Here is a 20,254-nt window from a genome sequence, read left to right as displayed (position 1 = left end):
ATATGAAAGTGTTTGTAATTTTTTCAATGAAAGAAATATTTATAAGCTTCTCGAAGAAGTAAATGATATAACTATTGTTGGTATTTATTAGATATAAAGTCTAAAATTTTTAATATTAAATAAAGAAATAAATCATACTTACTGTTGAATATTATTGTAAATAACTTATAATAATAGAATTAAGGACTATTGTTAAATTAATTATAATTTTTTATTGAACTATGGAATAGGAGGGATAGGTGGTTTTTTGAAATAATTACTCAGTAATTAAAAAAAAATAAATTAATTTATTTTTATTTTCTTATTATATGAATCAATGATGGTCTTTGATTCTTTTATTCACAACGTACGTTATATTTTAGAAAAATAAAAAAATAAATTTACAAATAAAATTATTAAAAACTAAAAGTAGGGTGAATATGATAACGAGTGAATAATAATTTAATAAAGTGATAATTGAAAACATCTGTACTCACGGATAAATTTGCTGAACAACTATTAAAGTCAAAAAATTATTACAGAAACCTGCAATAAATTTTTGACAGAAAACAGCAATCAAACAAATTTACCAATGAATAAAGTAAGATACCCATTCACTTGCTGTCATATTCATCCTAGCACCAGTCTTGGGAGTTTCAATATCACTTTTTTGTTTTTTGTTTATTTACATTTGTTTGCTCTGGCTTGGTTTTTTTTTTTTTTTTTTTTTTTTTTTTTTATTTTGTTCAGGAATGTAGAGATCACGATGTTGTTTAGTCAACTTCTTCAACCGTTGGCCCGGAGTAGCTGTTGTTGTTGTTTCCCTGGGCGTACTGTGCTCCACAGTTCTGGAAATCTGCAGGGTTAGCGCCTCCACCACCTTGATGGAGTTTGGTCATGATTGGAGAGCACTGCTTCTGAAGCTCGTCTAACTTGTGTTTGTATTCTTCCTGGTCGGCTAAGGTGTTGTTGTCTAGCCACTGGACGGTTTCGTCGCAAAGCTGAGTGACCCGGTCTTTGTCAGACTGGGTCATTCGTGATCCGTTGTCCTGGACAGCTTGCTTGACCGAGAAGACGTAGCTCTCAAGTTGGTTACGAGCTACTACTTTGTCCCGCTGTTGTTGATCTTGTTCGCGGTACCGTTCAGCATCAGAGAGCATGCGGCTGATTTCCTCCTTGGAAAGACGTCCCTTGTCGTTGGTGATTCGGACGTCACTGCTACGACCACTGGCGGTATCCTTGGCGGTAACGTGCAGAATTCCGTTGGCGTCCATGTCGAAGGTGACATCGATCTTTGGTACACCACGTGGAGCAGGTGCTATTCCACTGAGCTCGAACTTGCCGAGCAGATTGTTGTCCTTGGTCATTGCTCGTTCACCCTCGTAGACTTGGATGGACACGCCGGGCTGGTTGTCAGCGTACGTGGTGAATGTCTGGGATTGTTTGCAGGGAATTCGGGCATTGCGCTCGATGATGTTGGTCATCATTCCACCTGCTGTTTCGATACCCAGAGATAGGGGAGCAACGTCCACAAGGAGAACATCCTGGAGGGCGGAGTTCTTGTCGCCCTCTCCGGTTAGGATGGCGGCTTGCACGGCTGCACCATAAGCCACGGCCTCGTCGGGATTGATGGACAAGTTGAGTGCTTTTCCACAGAAGAAGTTCTGGAGCATCGACTGGATCTTGGGGATGCGAGTAGAACCTCCTACGAGGACGACATCATGAATGGATCTTTTGTCGAGCTTGGCGTCAGCCAGTGCTTTTTCCACAGGCTCCAGAGTCGACCGGAAGAGATCAGCGCAGAGTTCTTCGAAACGTGCCCTCGAGACTTTGGTGTAAAAGTCAATGCCCTCGAAGAGAGCATCGATCTCGATGTTGGCTTCGGTACTGGATGACAAAGTACGTTTGGCACGTTCAGCAGCTGTTCTCAATCTTCGAAGAGCTCTGGGGTTGGTCTTAAGATTCTTCCTGTATTTCCGTTCGAACTCCTTGCAAAGATGGTCAACTAATCTCGAGTCGAAGTCTTCTCCTCCAAGATGTGTGTCACCGGCAGTTGATTTGACCTCGAAGAGTGATCCCTCGTCGATTGACAGGATGGAAACGTCAAAGGTACCACCACCGAGATCAAATATTAGCACATTTTTCTCACCTTTCAGGTTTTTGTCCAGCCCGTAGGCTAGAGCAGCAGCGGTGGGCTCATTGATAATTCTGAGGACGTTCAGTCCAGCAATCGCACCCGCGTCTTTGGTGGCTTGACGCTGCGAATCGTTGAAGTATGCTGGCACTGTGATGACTGCGTCTCTCACTTTTTGTCCCAGGTAAGCCTCGGCGGTTTCCTTCATCTTGACGAGGACCATCGAACTGATTTCCTCCGGATTGAACCTCTTGACTTCTCCTTTGAACTCCACCTGGATCTTCGGCTTACCAGCCTCGCTGATGACCTTGAAAGGCCAGTGCTTCATGTCACTTTGAACTTTAGGATCGTCGAACTTTCTGCCGATGAGTCGTTTGGCGTCGAATACTGTGTTGGATGGATTCATCGCCACCTGGTTCTTAGCTGCGTCTCCAATGAGTCGCTCGGTGTCCGTAAAGGCAACATAGCTGGGTGTTGTTCTGTTACCTTGGTCGTTGGCGATGATTTCGACTTTCCCTTGCTGCCACACTCCCACACAGGAGTATGTTGTTCCAAGATCAATACCAATGGCAGGCATTGTGTTTAACTTAACTTTTAACTCCTCACTTAACGTCTTATTAGTTTGCTTTATTTTTGTGTACTGGTACCGGTAGCAGTCAGTGCGACTGCTTATATACTCTCGTCCCCAGTCACCTGAGTGGGGCGTGAATATTCTCGACGGATCGCGCACATTCTCGTTATATCCATGTACTCCAAATAATTTTATTTATCAATTTGATTTCTTTTTCTTATTTTTATCATAATTAATCCCAAAAAAAAGTTTACCTAGCTGATTAAAAATGCCTATCATCAATTGTTTAATTTGTCTGCTCATTTTTAATTATCTAGCACATTCAGAGTAATGTAGAAGAATATTCGAGATCTCATTAAATAATTCCATTATTTATTTAATTTATTATTTATTAATTATTATTTTTAATTTATAATCATAAAATGTTTTTAAAAAAACATTGTCAGAATATATATTTTCAAAATTGATTACTGTTTTTTTAGATGTTATTGATCGAGGCTCTTGTCCCCAGTCGTCATAGTGGGGTGTGAACATTCTCGACGCATCGAGCACATTCAGTATATCTACCGAATAATCGGCAATGTTCGAGAGCCCATTCAATTCAATTTTTCTCTCTAATACAGTAATTATTTCCTATTATCGTTATCGTTTAATTCATCAAAACATTTAAATTTGTTTGCAAAATACTATAAAATTATTTATTCTTGCAAAAAAAAATTTCTGGTATTTTATTTTATTGATTGGGGCATCCTCTCTCGAATATTCGAGAGTGTTCTATATTTTTAGCTGCAAGTTGAGTATGTATCTTTGGCGTTCGGCCTTTGCATCATCTTGTTTTTTATTGTTTGTCTTGAGTAGGTCAATAACTTAGTTTTCGCCAAACCAAATGTTTTTTAAATTTAATTCTTTTAACAAATTAATTACAATAAAAAAATGCTTCTAAAAATTATTTATAAAACTTTTTATCAATTAAAATATTCTAGAATATTTTTTAGACCTATTTAGATTTAATATTTTTTATTAAAGATTTAATTACAAACAATAATTAAATTTCAAACTTTTTCCCAAATTTATAATTAAAAAAAAACAAGATGGCGCAATTTTGCGCGCCAAAATGATTTTACCGCCCGTCGATAAAAAAGCGCATCTATTCGCTTTGACGTAATTGACTTTGACGTTTTTCTATAAATATAACTATAATATTTATAAAAATATACAATATTCATAAAAATATAACCTGATTTCTAACTAGTTTTATTTTTTATATCGTGATGCGAAAAATATTATTAATAATCGAATACACGTACAGATAAAAATTATTTTGTTACTTTATATATTTACAATTTGTCTGAATAGTTATGACGTCATTGAAAATCATAAATATAAATATAAAATTATATGTTTGTCCACGTACACATATTATTTAAAAACTAGTGAAAAAAAAATAGTTCAAACATATTATTTTTGTTATTTATAAAATAATTATAAATTTTTTATTTTAATCAGTTTTTTACACATTGATATTATTTAATTACTTAAAAAAAATGTCTAACATAATAGCATATACAATATTTTATATTTTATTTGTTGCGGGAATTGTTTATCCTCCTCAAGAATTTGTATCAGCAGGATTCACCATTTCAGAAGTATTTTCATCGTGGTTGGGTAATGAATCTTCAGCATTTATGCAATATCATATCAAAAGAAGTATAATTACTTTTTTAATACATTCGTTGCTTCCTTTTGGTAAGTTTGGTTATAAATACTGTGATAAAACAAAATTATTATGAAAATTAACTTAGCAGATCGTTGATAATTTTAAGAATTTTTGTAACACATAAATTATGGCAAAAAAAAATTTGTAAAAAAAATTGACATTTAGAAATTTTAAAAAACTAAAAATGCATTTTTTTAAAAATAATTTTTTGGAACAAATTTATTTGTTAAAAAAAATTTTAAAAATTGTCAAGTGACAGCTAACTTTAATGTCATCATTTACTTGTTGAAAAAAAAATTTTAAAACCTATTCAACAATATTTTTTTAACTTTGATTAATAATATAATGATTTTTTTCTTCAGTTTATATCATCGGATTAACACTGCTGGGTTACATTGATGCTGTGCAATTATTAATTGGTACGGAGCATTCATTATGGCTGACTTTATCTCTCTGTGCATTAGTCGGACCACTTTATACCCTGGCGAGAATCATTAACTGGTCAAGAAACAATTGGTCGCAGCATCCAATAGCGAAAAAATTAGCTATTTATTGTGATAATGATAATAAGTCATGGATTGACATAGCTTCTAATGTTAATATAGAATTTCAAAGGTACTTTTTTTTTTTTTAATGTATAATAAATATTTTAATGAGTAAGATAGAATAATATTTTGAATGAGTATTTGGTCTAAGCTCTAGATACCTTTCAAAGAGAGGGATAAATGTATATGATAAAAAATATAAATCATAAAATTGTTTATGTTATAAAATTTTTTTTTTCAGTTTGACAAAATTACAAATAGCCACAAATACAGTGACGAAAGTTGTTGTAACGGATAATTGGATCATACAAGTATCATCCTATACTTTGGACATAGCCAAGCAAGCTAATACTAAACTAGTATGCTTTAAAGTTAATACGTACACTAATCCATCATCTACAATTGAAGATATTGGATCAACTTATGTTAAATATCGCGTAAGTGATGAACTGTGAATATAATTTAATAGTTAATAAATTAATAAATAAATAAAAAATTATAATTATAATTTAGTTACTTATAGATAATTTAATTTTAGATATGTACAACGCAACAAGGAGGAAAAAATTTTACTATAAGACTAAATTATAACGATGTTGAAAATTTTACGGGAAAAGTTACGATGGAAATTGTTACAATGCCTAAATGTGAATTTCCTAAAAGATTGAGAGAGTTATGCATTGATTGGATTAAAGAAGAAATTACTAAAAATCCTATTTACTTTACTAATCAAGTATACATTTTTTTCAATCGTAAAATAAATGAACATAAAATAATAATAGTTATAAGTTATAACTATGTTTACTTTTATAGGAATTGGAAAAATGTGCCGTTTGTATAAATGCAACATCAGATATTAAATTAGTAAAACGTTGTCCGGATATTCCAGCTGTAGACAATAACCCAGCATGTAGACCATGCAATTGTCCTCCAAGATTATGTATCGATTGTTTAGTAAAATGGTGTGTTATTAATTATTTCTCATTAATAACATAGATTACTCATAAACTATAATTTTTTTTAGGTTCATAACAACATCAATTGATTTAACAAAACCAATTGAAAACTTAGTGCAAATAAAAAGCAGTTGTCCTCACTGCCGTTCCACTTTTTGTCTTACCGATGCAAGTTACGTCGCTTTTGATCCTTACTATAACCCCAGTGGAAATTCTTCAACGGATAATAAAAGTTGATAAGTATTAATTTAATTAACTCTTTGTGATTTATATTTTTAATAACTATTATATTTTTCAATAAAACTAATAATTTTTCAAGATTTACAATTTTATTTTATTATAGTAAGATTATTATTGAAAAAATAAATATAAATTTTTTTTAATTATATAAGTAAGTATAATTGAAATAAAAAAAAAAATTAAATTAATATAACATTATTTAAAATTTATGAAACACTTAAATTTTTTTCAGAAAAAAATCAGTCCAGAACAACAACTCCAGAAAATTTTTTTTTTTTCAACGGTGGTGACAATTCATTAAAATTCTCACTCACAATTATATTCTTCCCATTAAATTTATCACAAGAATTATAATTTATATCTTGGTGCATTTCTTCGGCATCCAATATTTCTTCTTCGTGATTTTGTACAGCTGAAACACTAGCTTGAGTTTCCAATTTTTCCAGAATTTTATATTCGCAACAATGTCCTAATTTATTCAAAGTTTCGATAATTTCTCTGCTGTTTAAAGAATTTTTTACAGTTTTTCCAAGAGCAATGTGTTTAGGTGGTACAACAGCTCCATTGCTCACACAAAAAATTAAATCAGAAGCCATCGAGTTGCTTAAATTATCAAGATTAATATCTTCGCGTTGAAAATCTCTACCTCCGATCAATACTTTAAAAAATTCATTTAATTTTTCCGGAATGGAAAATTCGCTTTTAATTTCCAAAATAGTCTTCCGTAAAATCAACGCAGCTTTCTCAATTAAATCCATTTCTTCAAGCTTGACAAGATCATCATCTTCCAATGAATTACAATCCGGATGAACGATAATATTTTTTTTATCATTATTCAAAATTTTAATTTTCTTCTTAAAATGTTTTACAATTTCTTCTTTAAGTTCATGATTTGTCATCAAGCTTGCGTCAGATTCAGACTGAATTTTTAATTCATGAGTTAATTTATAATTATACAAATCGCAAAGAGAAGATAACAACAGAGGACATTTCTTCTTTATTACTTCTTCTTCTATTTTTAATACAATATTTTTAAAAATAGATTTATAGATTTTTTTTTTATTTATTTCAGCTTCAGGAATTTTATTTTCTTGGTTAGTTTTATTAATTGTATTAATTTTATTAATTGTAGAAGAATTTAAAGTTGAAGAAGAAGTGTTGGGACATGAAGAAGCAACGTCGGAATAAGAATTACGGTACCTGGGCATTAATGCTGTATAACTACTGTAACATTGCTTATGGTATCCGTCAGTACTGTTGACATTTTCTGGTAATTTAGAGTTACTGTATTTTAAATTAAACTTCTTGCGGATCTTTAAAAATTCTTGAGATTTTTTTAATGTTTTTTCGACAAAAAAAATTATTTTTTCTTTTTTCCTTCCACAGAAAACACATTTTGGATTATTTTCAGACATTTTTTATTTTACTAACTTTATTTAATTATGATACTGAAGATAGCTGTCAGCTGTTTAATTTTTTAATTTTTGTAACAAATCAATAATACTGAAGTTAGCGGTAAGCTGTCAATTTTAAAAATTTTTTTAAAAAATCAATTACAAAAAAAAATGCTTCTAAAAATTTTCAAGTGTAATTTTTATTAATTTTCACAAGTGGAATTTTTTAATTTAATTATTTTTATAATAATTGCATTATTGTAAAATTTTAAAATAATTTTTAACGAAATTTAACTAGCAGATCGTTGATAATTTTAAGAATTTTTTTAACAAATAAATTATATCAAAAAAATAAATTTATAAAAAAAAATTGACATTTAGAAATTTTAAAAAACTACAAATGCAATTTTTTAAAAATAATTTTTATTAATTTTTACATGTGGAATTTTTTCATAAATTTTTTTTTTATAATAATTTACTTACCATAAAATTCGAAAAAAATTTTTAATGTCTGCTAACTTCAGCAGAAGTGAATATTTCACTGAGAAAAATCTTAACGTGCATTAATATTTAAATAAAAATGAAATAATGTTTTTTAAATAAATAAATTTTTAAATTTTTGAAAAAACATTTAATTCAAATTAAATTACACTTATTATTAAATTATAAAATTAACCAATTACTTGAAACTTACACAATTACATTACCATAAGCCGCGGAGCAATATTCATCGCCATTAACTCTTGGAATAATAATTTAGCAGCGTAAGGAAGTCTTATTTGAGATATCTGTGTTTTGTTTTTACATCCTTTGCATTCAAAAGTATTGTTACGTAAATTAGCGATTGCAATCAACCCGCAAAAATTGCAAACATGAATACGGTAGGGATCGGATACTTCAAATAGACGTTCACGTAAAAATTGTGCAGCTCCATGGGAAATCTGGCAATCTCGCTCCATTTCACCAAAACGTAATCCTCCATCCCTTAAAAAAAAAATATTTATTTATAATATTGATAAATTTAAGTTTTATCTAAAAAATTAATTTATCTTACCTAGCACGACCTTCCATAGGCTGTCTGACTAAAATCTGTACTGGACCACGTGCCCGACTGTGAATCTTATCATCCACCATGTGCTTTAATCTCTGATAGTAAGTAGGGCCTAAGAAAACCTGGGCATTAATTTTTCTTCCAGTGTGTCCATTGTACATGACTTCATTTCCTCTTAAATGATATCCATACTCTTGGAGCAGAGTAGAAATTTTTTGTACATTGACAGCATCGTTGAACGGCGTAGCGTCACCAATTTCGCCCTTATTGGCAGAAACCTTCCCTTGAATACACTCAATCAAGTGACCAATTGTCATACGAGATGGAATAGCGTGAGGATTGATAATAATATCGGGTGTCAAACCTTCGCATGAAAACGGCATGTCCTCTTGCCGATACTGAATACCACAAGTACCTTTCTGTCCGTGCCTGGACGCAAACTTATCACCAATCTGGGGTATACGTACACTCCTAACTCTTATCTTACAAAACTTGTATCCTTCGCTGTTCAAAGTCAACATAACTTGATCAACAATTCCCGTTTCGCTGTTACGCAAGAAAGTTGAAGCATCTCTTTTAGTAAATCGTTTAGTCGTTCCTTCTAATTCGTCGTCAGTCTCAGGTAAAGTAATAGTCTTACCAATAACAACATCATCACCTGAAACACGAATTCCCGGTGCAATAATACCGTCGTCATCAAGTTTGTCGTAAATAGCATGACGCATTCCTTGACAAGTTTGTCGCGTTGGTTTTTCAAATTGTTCTTCCTGATCTCCAATTCTCTTGCTCTCAGCGTCTTTGTACGATCGATAGAAAACTGAACGGAAGAAACCACGTTCAACTGCACTGGCGTTCAAGATAACACTGTCTTCTTGATTGTAACCAGTGTAACATAAAATAGCAACAATACTGTTTATTCCTGCCGGCAGTTCACGGAACCGCAAGTACTCCATTGAACGTGTAGTGACAAGTGGTTTGTGGGGGTAATAAAGCACATGAGCAAGTGTGTCCATTCTAACGTGGAAATTTGTAATATAAACACCCATAGCTTGTTTACCCATAGCACTTTGGTAAGTGTTTCTAGGACTCTGGTTGTGATCGGGAAATGGTATAATTGACGCGCAAACACCCAGTATCATTGCTGGATGGATTTCACAGTGGGTGTAGGTCGCACAGTAAGAATCTTCTTTGTCTTGTCTTAGATCATCGGGTGACATTGCAATCATAACAGTTTCCTCTTCAAGCGTGTCAATATACTCTACGACACCACTTCCGACCAGTTCTTGCCAGCCGTCGTTGTTGTAATCGCGTTCCTTCAGCATGTTAATGTGCCGTTTTTTCAATAACAGCTGCATATTCTCAACAATCAACAAAGGTCTACTGATGCGACCGGCGTCAGTGTAAATTCGTATTTCACGATCACGAATATCACGAATCATTGATACTTCTGATACGATAATGTCCATCTGACGACGCAATTTACGTAAAGTCGCCATCAATTGATCAGGATCACGATGAATACCCACCCAACAACCGTTTACAAAAATTTTAGTGGCGTCTGCAATGGCACTGGGTGCTATTTCTTCAAGATTTTCCATCGACCACTCCTCCAAGAACTCAAGAATTGGAGAAGGTTGTGAACCAACACTGATATAAGCCATCAACGCTAGATTTTTTACCAATCCTACAGCAGCACCTTCTGGCGTCTCAGCAGGACACAGCATTCCCCACAGGGTGTTGTGCAATTGACGTGGCTTAGCTAGTTTACCATCACGACCAATGGGCGAATTGACACGTCTTAAATGAGACAATGTTGATGCAAATGTCAGACGATTCAATACCTGGGAAACTCCAGCACGTGCTTGATGAGCTTTCTTTTGATCACCCCAATTACCAGTAGCTAGAGAGTACCTCAAGCCATCAGTTATGATTTTTGTCTTGATAGCCAGCTCCAAATTAAAATCTTTTCCACGATCAATGAATTTCTGTGCGTACATACGAACCTCCTTCATTAGATTTTTAAATAGAGCACGAAACAAGAAGGCAAGAAGTGGCCCGGCTAAATCAAGACGCTTGTTACCGTAATGATCACGATCGTCTAACTCACGACGTCCCAATGCTGCAGACAGCAAACGGTGGACCATGTAGCCTAAAAAGTAAGCTTTTTTCGTCTCACAAAAGTCACTGATACCCACGTGAGGCAGCATTTCTTTTTGTAAAATTTCTCGTGCGTATTTAATACGTTTGTCTTTTGTGACACCAGGGCGTGCACCACGATTACCGATGAAATTAAGTGCAATGTTTTGCTCTTGAACTACAAAAGCCTCGTCCAAAGACGGCTTGACCATTTCCATCATCTCCGGGTCATCGAAGTCGTAAATAATGTGTTCAAGAATGTCACGGTCAGCGACGAAACCCAGAGCACGGAAGACAATCATTATTGGAATTTCTTGTTTAATATAAGGTAAAATTGAAATTATATGTTGACCAATTGCTGATTTTTTAATACTTGCACCACTACGTGCCATCATATTAATCCAAAGTGTTGATGTTGGTCGTGAACTGTTTTCAACACACGAACGTATTTCACTTTTGTAAGCATATTTACCATCTTTCATACTAAAGACGTAAACTGTATTAGTGGCCATTTTTTCTTGGGCTATCAGTACTTTTTCAGAGCCATTAATTATAAAATAACCACCAGGATCTAGTGGGCATTCGTTTAACTCCGTTAAATCACGATCAGATAAACCTGCAAGTAAACAATATTTTGAACGCAACATTATAGGAATTTTACCGATAAATGTTTTTTGATGTTGAGTCTCTATTGGATCGTCTCCTGCTTTTAGCATTGCTTTGGCTATATCGACGTACAAGGGGGCTGAGTAAGTTAAATTACGGAGACGTGCCTCATTGGGCATCATGGGTGACGGTGCACCGTCTTTCTCCCAGTGAGTTGGCTTTGATAAATAAATTTGTTCGAATTTGAGTTTGTGCTTAACTGAAGTCTCTACTAGCCCTGATGTATGCTGAGCTTCTGCTTCTAAATCAATTGGTGGTGAGTCTTCCACTATTTTTTGAACAGACATCTCAATAAATTCATCAAAACTGTCCAGCTGTTGACGTACAAGACCTTTCTCGTCGAAGTAGGCGTTTATTACGATCCAACAAGCTTCTTGCCATAGTTTAGATGAAATTTCTTCCGCGTCTCCGCTCTCGTACGGATCTAAATAATATAATATTTAATTTAAATATTTTTGTAATTAATTTATTTAATAATAATTTGATTTTGATAAATTAATTCATTATTGATCTAAATAACTGTTAAAATTTTATTTGTTTGATATTTTTACGATAATTAATTTAGCGTTAATTTAAATTTCACAATAAAAATATTTTAATTGAAAAAATTAATTGTTTAGAATAAATTAATTGTAAAAAATAAAAAAAAAAAAAAACTATGTAATAATATGAAAATTAATTTAGCAGATATTTGATCATTTTAAAAATTTTTTAACAAACAAATTATGGCAAAAAAAATTAGAAAAAAAAATTGACATGTAGAAATTAAAAAAAATAAAAATTGCAATTTTTTTTACAAATTTATTTGTTAAAAAAAAATAAAAAGTAAGCAAGTGACTTTAAGTCACTTTACCGTGTTAAAAAGTAAGCTAACTTTAATGTAATTGTAATAATTGATTGTTATTCAATTTTTTTAATTTTAACAATTAAAATTTAAGGTTATCTTTAACTTTGTTTAAAATTAAAACAAATTAATTGCTTATAAATTAATAATTGCTAAGTCATTAATTTCTTAGGTAATAATTATTAAAAAATAGACTGATAAATTTATTTAATATAGAAAATAAATAAATCATATTGATTAATTATTGTAAAAATGTAAAATAAACGCAAATGACAAAAAAAAAAATACGTCCAATCAATTGGAAAAATTTTAATTATTTGTATATAAAATTACCTTCGTCGGCATACATGATTGGTTTTTTTTTTTCAAGTCTATTGCAATTAAATAATAGTTATTGATATAAAAATATTAACAATCTTATTAATAACAGTCAACACCAAAACAACTGCTAATGACAACCGCTAATTCGGCGGCCAATGTACGCATCTATCTTATTTGAGGTTATATTACTTTCAGTGTTAATCACTGGTGTCGCTCAGTTGATATTTTATAAAAAATAAAATAATGAATAATTAAATTATAAGTTAAAGAGTGGATGACATTAAAATTACCCGACATTTAACAATTTTAGATTTTTTTCCTATCAATTAAATTAGAACAAAAATAATATTTTTATAAAATTGTACGTATAATTTTTAAAACTTTCTGCACTTGAAATTTTTTATGAGTGTGAATTTTGCAGACATTAGATAATTTTTTAATAATTTATAAACAATTTTTTTGTTATAAAAAAATTATTTTATATTGTAGAAAATACTTATTAAATTGTATCCAATTGATAAAATAAATTTTAATTAGGAATTCAAATTGCGCGCATGCGCGCGCGCTTTAATCTTAACCAATAAGGAATCAGCAACCATTCTTTCGAGATTTTCGAGATTATCGATACTAAACTAACTTCAGTTCAATTGTAAATTTTATAATACAGGATAGAATAGACGTATTACTTGAATTTGATAAAACAACTAATGACAAATGTTTAAAAAACGTTTGAATTCAATTGAGAAATCCCGGCAATAGTTATATTTGCTTCAGTGTATTAAATCAAAGCGCTAATATCTTCTTCTAAAATTTTATCTTCAATAGAGGCGTTGTATGTAGAAGTTTCTGCAGTTCAGGAGAGAAAAAGAAGTAGCGCAGTCATTACGAGAAAGTAAGCCGTTTAAAATGTAAATAAAAAAGAAATTTAATTTTTAATTTAAACTAGAAGCAAAAAAAAAAATAACTTTCAATCAATTTAATCTTAAAATCTTTAAAAGTTGTAAATTTTGACGATCTAATGCTTTATCGTAATTCGTAAATTGATGGAGAGTAAAGGCTAAAAATATACTGATAAAAAGTATTAATTAATCTTTTTTAATACGTACAAAAAATACAAATTAAAAATTTAAGTTGATTATTTTTAATTTTATCATATTTTTTACTGAATATACAAATTTTATTTAGTTAAATTAATATAAAAAAAAAAATTGTTTGGTATAAATTGGACTTTCATAAAGTAAACTTTTTTTTATAATTATTATATAATAATGAATTTGATTGATTAAAATCAGCAGATATTTGACCGTTTTTATGAATTTTTCCAACAAATTAAATAGTACTAAAAAAATATTGATGACACTAAAGTTAACAAACATTAGAAATTTTTTTAGAATTTTATAGCAATAAAAATATTGTGAAAAAAATTTAATAAAAAATTCCAAATGTGAAAATTTAAAAAAATTATTTGTGAAAATTTTTAAAAGCATGTTTATCATTGTAATTTATTTGTTTTAAGAATTTTCAAAAATTGATAATTGTCAGCTAGCTAGCTTCAGTTTTAATAATACTAGTTGACATTGTTAATTTTTTGAGTTTTTTTTTAATTATTAAATTAAAACTAAATATTTTTTAAAAATTGCACTTGTAATTTTTTAAATTTTTTTAAATGAATTTTAAAAAAAATTTTTTTGTAATAATTTTTTAATAAAAAAAATTCTAAAAATTTTTAGATGTCGGCTAACTTAGTTTCAAAAAATATTGGAACCAATTAATATTTATAGTTTTTTAAAATTCCTACATGCAAATTTTTTTTTTGGTATAATTTATCTGTTAAAGAACTCTTAAAAATAATTAAATTAAAAAATAACTAAATAATTCTCAAATTTAATGATAATTAGCGATTAAAATACATTAAGATAAATTATTCCACACGTGTAAATCAAATTGTATGCATAACTTGAAACAAAAATTTTATTTATTGTTAAACTAGTAAATTATTGTTAAAAAAATGATTCAAAAACTGTTTTTTTGTCGGCTGATTTTAATAATACTAATTAAATATTTTCAAAGTGGTTTTATAAATCCTTAAACGTGATATGTATCTAAAAAATATTTATTTCCCCTCCTCTATATATTTTTTAAAGATTTAGAACAAAATACTATTAAAATGTAAATTTATCAATTAAATATATATTTATAAACAAAATGTGTATCAATCACAAAAATTAACACATTATTTAAATATTGTACACCAGTAACAAACAAAACTATTCATTTTTTAGCACTTTTACTCCACTCTCTGTTGGAAGGCTGTCGTCAGGATCATCATCTAGATTGTGTAACCAGTTGAAGATCATCATATTTCTTTCATACTTTGTTAATTGTTTACCACGTTCACGTTCAACATCATTAACAGTGAGCGGATGATCATTGGTCTTGCGATTAACAATCGCCGATCCAGTTATGCTTGGAATAGTACCAGGCACTATAAGAGTAACTCCTGATGTTTGAGCAGCGGAAGCAGCTGCTTCCAGTCGGTCTAAATTAAATTCACTTTGAGAGAGTCTTTCAAGAGCTCGGTAGGTCGTCAATAATCTACAATAAAAAATTTATCATTTTTAATAAAATATTAAAATTATATAAATTGTATAAAAATTAAATTACCTTCTGCGTATATAATTTTGGCGAATTTTTTTATTAACAGACTTGACAAGATCAGCAGCTGTGAATGGTATAGGCTGCGGATGCAATGACGATGAAATTTGTTGAGAAACACCTCCATGGGGACTCGGTAATTGTGATGTACTGGCAATGTCACCAACTGCTACCCAAGTGCTGCAAGATCTGGATGCATGATCTAGATGAGCCTGTTCCAATAAAAATCCATCACGATGTGCTGAATCTAAAGCCAACGCCGAAACTGCAGAGCGTAGTGCCTGAGGACAGGATGCTTCAGGACTGGGTAACTGTGATACGTCGCTTGCACTGAAACTTTTTTGTAGGCCAAGGGCCGATGAAAGCGCAGCGCAACTACGGATTAATTCTGTTTCCTCTTCAAACCACAAAATTTCAGGTATGTCTGCTGGCCTACAAAATATCCGTTTTTTAGTTAATAATTGACTAGCAACCTTGCAGTCACTATGTGACTGCCGTGATTTTTTTAAATATAAACTAATTTCAATGTTACACTCATCAAGAGCTTTAATTTGAGTACCCACATGCATTTTGATATATTTTTCATATATACATATATATAATATATATAAATATATGAAATATATGAAAAATTGATGTGGGTACTCAAATGAAAGGTCTTGATGAGTGTAACACCAGGATGAGCTTATATCATTAAAAATATCATCAGTAATCAAAATACAACGTCGTTTCTTATTCCCTTAATAATATAGATTATTTTATGGGGTATTATATTTTTTGATATTTATCAATGATCTTACCGGTTTCCTTGACTATCGCGAGCATCAGGATTTGGTGATGATCCACGTCCCGAAAGATGTGCATCACTGTAAGATTTGAAAGTAGTCAACCGATTACTACTTTTAGCATTGCTTGCTAATGACGAAACGCTAAATAGTGATAAATCTGTTGTGACACTCTCGTGACTTGGCGAACGTAGAATACGATAACTTGATGGTTGGATAACTAAAGTTCCCACTGGTTGAGATGGAACTGGTGATACAGACAGATGTTCGATCTCAGACATTTTAATTTGCTTGATTTTTTTTTTTTTAATTAATTATTGGAGATTGTTCCACTTTATTCAGACTTGTTTCACGTCATCGTACTCATCAAATGCTTATCATGCAATTTGTTTTGGTATTTTTACTTTGATTTACTGTTTTTGTTAAACAGTTAGAGAAGAATAAATTCACTTTTTATGGTTCAATGGTTGTAAAAATTTGATAGTACTGCTGATGAATCAAAAAATTTATTTCAGCATGGAATACTTAATTGAATAATCAAATTTTTTTATTTTTTTTCATCTGATCATATCAATCTCTGTAGTTTGGATCCAATTTTTTAGTCGTTTTTGGTATCATTGAATTAGTTCTGAAATAAAAAAAGAATTAACTAAAAAATATCCACTGTCATCTTGTTCTTTCCGTGTAAAATATTTAAAAAAAAATTTCAAATCTTTAGAAATTATAGCTGAAAAATTAATAATTGATTTATAGAAATGTTTGATAAATATCTAATAATTAGTGATTGATTGATTGGTGATGAAAAGCGTTGGTTGACTTTTCTTTCAGTAGAGTTTAAAATAAAAGTGAGCTATAAATTATGAAAGCTATATATAAATATTGAATACGTATTGAGAAAGGTATTGTGATAGAAATAAGTGATGAGTGAATGAAATAGAGAGTGACTGAGTAAAAGTGTGAAAAAAACTCGTCATAAATATTGACTGAAGATGAATTAAAAATAGAATTTTAAATTACTTTTAATTTTGTAATAATTTCAAGGTAAAATTAAGAAATTCGAGATTTTTATCATAAAATTATTATTTTTTTAAATTCACTATTTTTGAATTTCCAAAAATTCAAAAAATTATTTGATTTAGCCCCATTTTTAAAAAAAAATTTTTTTTCCATCAGATTTTTAATTTAAATAAGTTTTGTAATTAATTAAAAAAAAATGAAAATTAATTTAATAATTTTTAGAATTTTTTTTTAACAAATAAATTATCGCAAAAAAAATTGACTTTTAGAAATTTAAAAAAATTAAAAATCCAATTTTTTAAAAATTATTTTTTGGAACTGATTTTTTTGTTAAATAAAATTTAAAAATTTTCGAATGACTGCTAACTTTAATGTCATTAACAAAAAAATTTAGTGAATCATCCAAATACCACACAGTTACTTACAGACATAATCGAGCATTTTTAAATAAACGAATAGAAGAAAATGTTTTGTTATCACCTGTTACTAACTTATTAGATACTCGGTTATTGACACTAAGCACAGAAGTAAAAAGTTATTGTTGAATTTTAATCTTAGTATCTAACTAATGGACTGATTAAAATATTCATGGTTCATAGCGATTGAAAGAAGACCGATAAGGGCTTAATTTAAATTTTTGGACCGACTGAACCGACAGATTTAAAAGAAACGCACCTTAGACACGTGCGTACGCGTAGAAAACCTGAAATAGACATTATTACGTGTTTAGAACTTCAAAATATCGTTTTTTGTTGAAATTAAAAATTTGATAATCAGAAGAGTCCATAAAGAAGTTCATGAAATTCAAGAAGCTAACAAACAACCTTTCAACGGAAGTAAGACATAACATTGCGTGCTTTTAAAGACTATTTTAATGTACTATAACCAGAACTACGCGCTTCACGATTATCTAAACGGAAGTTATAAAAAATTCTTACTACAAACTTTACGATCATTCATGCAAAAATTTTTGAATTATTTTAAAGCAAACAAGCCTTAAACAATTTATTGCAGTCAAAACAACTGTGAATCCGTAACAATAATTACGTAACTTTTTATTTTGATTCTTTATTTTATTCAATCAAACTTCAAGGTCCTGCTATTATTATTCTGTGAAAGTACATAGATCTATAATTTTAAATAATAAATTTCTCATGTAGCGTATGTGATTTTACGTTTTTGAATAAAGCTTATTCAATTATGACACAAAGTATATTGAATACCGGTATTATTGAAGTATGTATTTATTTATATGAACATTATGTCAATATGTCAGGAAAGTTACTCTTTGGCCGGTTATTATATATTATTCACATAACTTTTTTAAATTACTAACACAAAGTAATCTGTTACTTTATAAATTATCAATGTTAAAATGGACACGGGAAAAAGAAAACTCGAAAAATTACACAGAAAAAAAAATTTCTTGACTGGAGAACAAAATTCTTGGCTCAAAAAAATTTTCGGGTGCCTGAAGGAAGACCGAAGTTGTGTTGGCCAAAGTAAAAATTTTTCTTGAAATTCTATTCTTGGTGGAAGTAATTTTTTCTTGATTCAAATTATCATAAATACTTGATACCATAAATTTTTATATTTAATCAAGATTTTTAGATACTTTAGGGAAGCAACGCCACCTACTTCAGCTAAGAAAAAAATTTTTTCACCTTGAAAAAATTTTTTTCTTGAATATTTGATACCTATTTTATATTATTTTAGTGTGCAATTATACATATTGAATGAAAAAAAATGATTCAATATTAATTGATCTTCCCATTTGACATGTTAGTCAATAAAAATATTCATGAAAATTTATTATCAAGATATTTAATTTTTTGGAGCAAGATACGTATTTTTTAAAGCAAGAGAATTAATTTTGTTGGAATAAATGAAATTTCTTGTGTCAAAAAAAATTCTTTTTTCCGCTCAAGAAAATAATTAGGAAGAAAAATATTTTCTCGACTCAAGTGAACCTTTTTTCTGCGTAATAAGTGTCCCGTCGAATTCAAAACTAGAAAAATTACAGTTCGAAATAACATTCTTCTAAGTTCAAACTTTTAATGTTAATTTTCAAAGTTTTCAATGTAAATCCTATATTTTACAATGTAATTCTTATAAAATCTGTAATACTTACAATCTGAAACTGTAATTTTTCTATTTTTCTTTTTTCTGTGTAGTTTTTCTGTTTTAGAACAAAAAAGGTGGTTAAAGCGCAATATGTTGTATTGCTTCAATTAAATTCACTGAATATCCTATAATACAAGTCAATATATACTTCGTAGCTGCGCATAACAAACAATTAACACCTTTTACATGATTTAAAAAAAAAACTACGAACTTTAATAACTAAAATTCAAGTTAATTTTATGAATTACAATTGTAATGCAAAGACAACAGAATTCGGTCACTTGTGTGTGTTGACGTCATTTGCGAAAAGCATGCCGCACCAATGCACTAGATTATTATGATAAATAGTAGCCTAATCAACGGATATGTTTTTTTTAATTATTTGAAATAAGAGATCACTTATTGATGACACATGCATGCTAAATTATAGATTTTTTAAAGCTATGAAAAAAGAATGAATTTTCGTGTTTTTGGAAAATAATGTGACCTATTAAAGTATTGGTGAAGTTTTTGCGGCTGAAAGGAATTAGGAAAACTAGTGAGATGAAATTTAGTAAGAAGCAATAGATATAATACCTTATTGGGTGCAATGGCCGAGAAACTTGAGGCTTGATATGGTAGAAGTATATGGAACACGAATATGTCTCCGTATTCAGAATAGTGAATGAATGGCGATTATTTCCGGTATGAGGCTGCTGTGGGGAAAGTCGTCACTGCACAGGCGTCGATCAATAGGGGCGAGGGAGGACTAAGGGTACATTACTCGAGATACTACCCGGGAAAAATAATTTAGATCGTAAGGCATACTTTATCTTAGATTCTGATTAGATTCCTATTTTTCTTAATCTTTATTTACGGAATTTTCACCTTTCTGATCAGGAAAAATTGAACCGTAAAAATGCAAAGAGAGTTTACTTTTTAAATTACAATTGTTCAAAAGTTTACGGTCATTAACGCTAATGTAAAGTGAAATTTCTGAATTTTTCAATACTTTTCTCATTGACCTTCCCTATTTTCTTCATTGCGATTATAATCACTATTTTTCTTCTTCCAAAGCCGATTTTATCAGAAGCTAATGGATCACACTTTGTAGAGAAAAATTCTATTCAGCCCGGATTG

At 30.2% G+C, this 20,254-nt stretch overlaps 4 protein-coding genes across 4 annotated transcripts; 1 reads left to right on the top strand and 3 right to left on the bottom strand.

Annotated features, from left to right (window-relative positions):
• Nucleotides 1–267: 267 nt before the first annotated feature.
• LOC141528346 (heat shock protein 68-like) lies at nt 268–2,769 on the bottom strand. The gene has a single exon (XM_074244361.1). The coding sequence runs from the start codon at nt 2,688–2,690 to the stop codon at nt 753–755; it is 1,938 nt and encodes a 645-aa protein (XP_074100462.1). The 5' UTR covers nt 2,691–2,769; the 3' UTR covers nt 268–752.
• Nucleotides 2,770–4,067: 1,298 nt separating this feature from the next.
• Nucleotides 4,068–6,222, top strand: LOC141528347 (E3 ubiquitin-protein ligase TM129). The gene is made up of 6 exons (XM_074244362.1): nt 4,068–4,430; nt 4,764–5,016; nt 5,188–5,383; nt 5,485–5,679; nt 5,760–5,908; nt 5,971–6,222. The coding sequence occupies exons 1-6, from the start codon at nt 4,229–4,231 to the stop codon at nt 6,137–6,139; spliced, it is 1,164 nt and encodes a 387-aa protein (XP_074100463.1). The 5' UTR covers nt 4,068–4,228; the 3' UTR covers nt 6,140–6,222.
• A 1,922-nt stretch (nt 6,223–8,144) lies between these two features.
• On the bottom strand, nt 8,145–12,721 carry Rpii140 (RNA polymerase II subunit RpII140). The gene is made up of 3 exons (XM_074244360.1): nt 12,567–12,721; nt 8,591–11,813; nt 8,145–8,520 (listed from the first exon to the last, which is right to left on the bottom strand). The coding sequence occupies exons 1-3, from the start codon at nt 12,580–12,582 to the stop codon at nt 8,235–8,237; spliced, it is 3,525 nt and encodes a 1,174-aa protein (XP_074100461.1). The 5' UTR covers nt 12,583–12,721; the 3' UTR covers nt 8,145–8,234.
• Nucleotides 12,722–14,616: 1,895 nt separating this feature from the next.
• On the bottom strand, nt 14,617–19,807 carry LOC141528228 (uncharacterized). Its single transcript, XM_074244166.1, has 4 exons — nt 19,712–19,807; nt 16,010–16,622; nt 15,219–15,641; nt 14,617–15,149 (listed from the first exon to the last, which is right to left on the bottom strand). The coding sequence occupies exons 2-4, from the start codon at nt 16,273–16,275 to the stop codon at nt 14,822–14,824; spliced, it is 1,017 nt and encodes a 338-aa protein (XP_074100267.1). The 5' UTR covers nt 16,276–16,622; nt 19,712–19,807; the 3' UTR covers nt 14,617–14,821.
• Nucleotides 19,808–20,254: the final 447 nt, after the last annotated feature.

This window comes from Cotesia typhae, unplaced genomic scaffold (genome assembly GCF_013202065.1).
Source record: "Cotesia typhae breed Kobodo isofemale line unplaced genomic scaffold, CoteBio_Ctyphae contig_43, whole genome shotgun sequence".
Lineage (NCBI taxonomy): Eukaryota > Metazoa > Arthropoda > Insecta > Hymenoptera > Braconidae > Cotesia > Cotesia typhae.
Note: the sequence above shows the minus strand (reverse complement) of the source record. Positions and strands in the feature narration are given on the sequence as shown.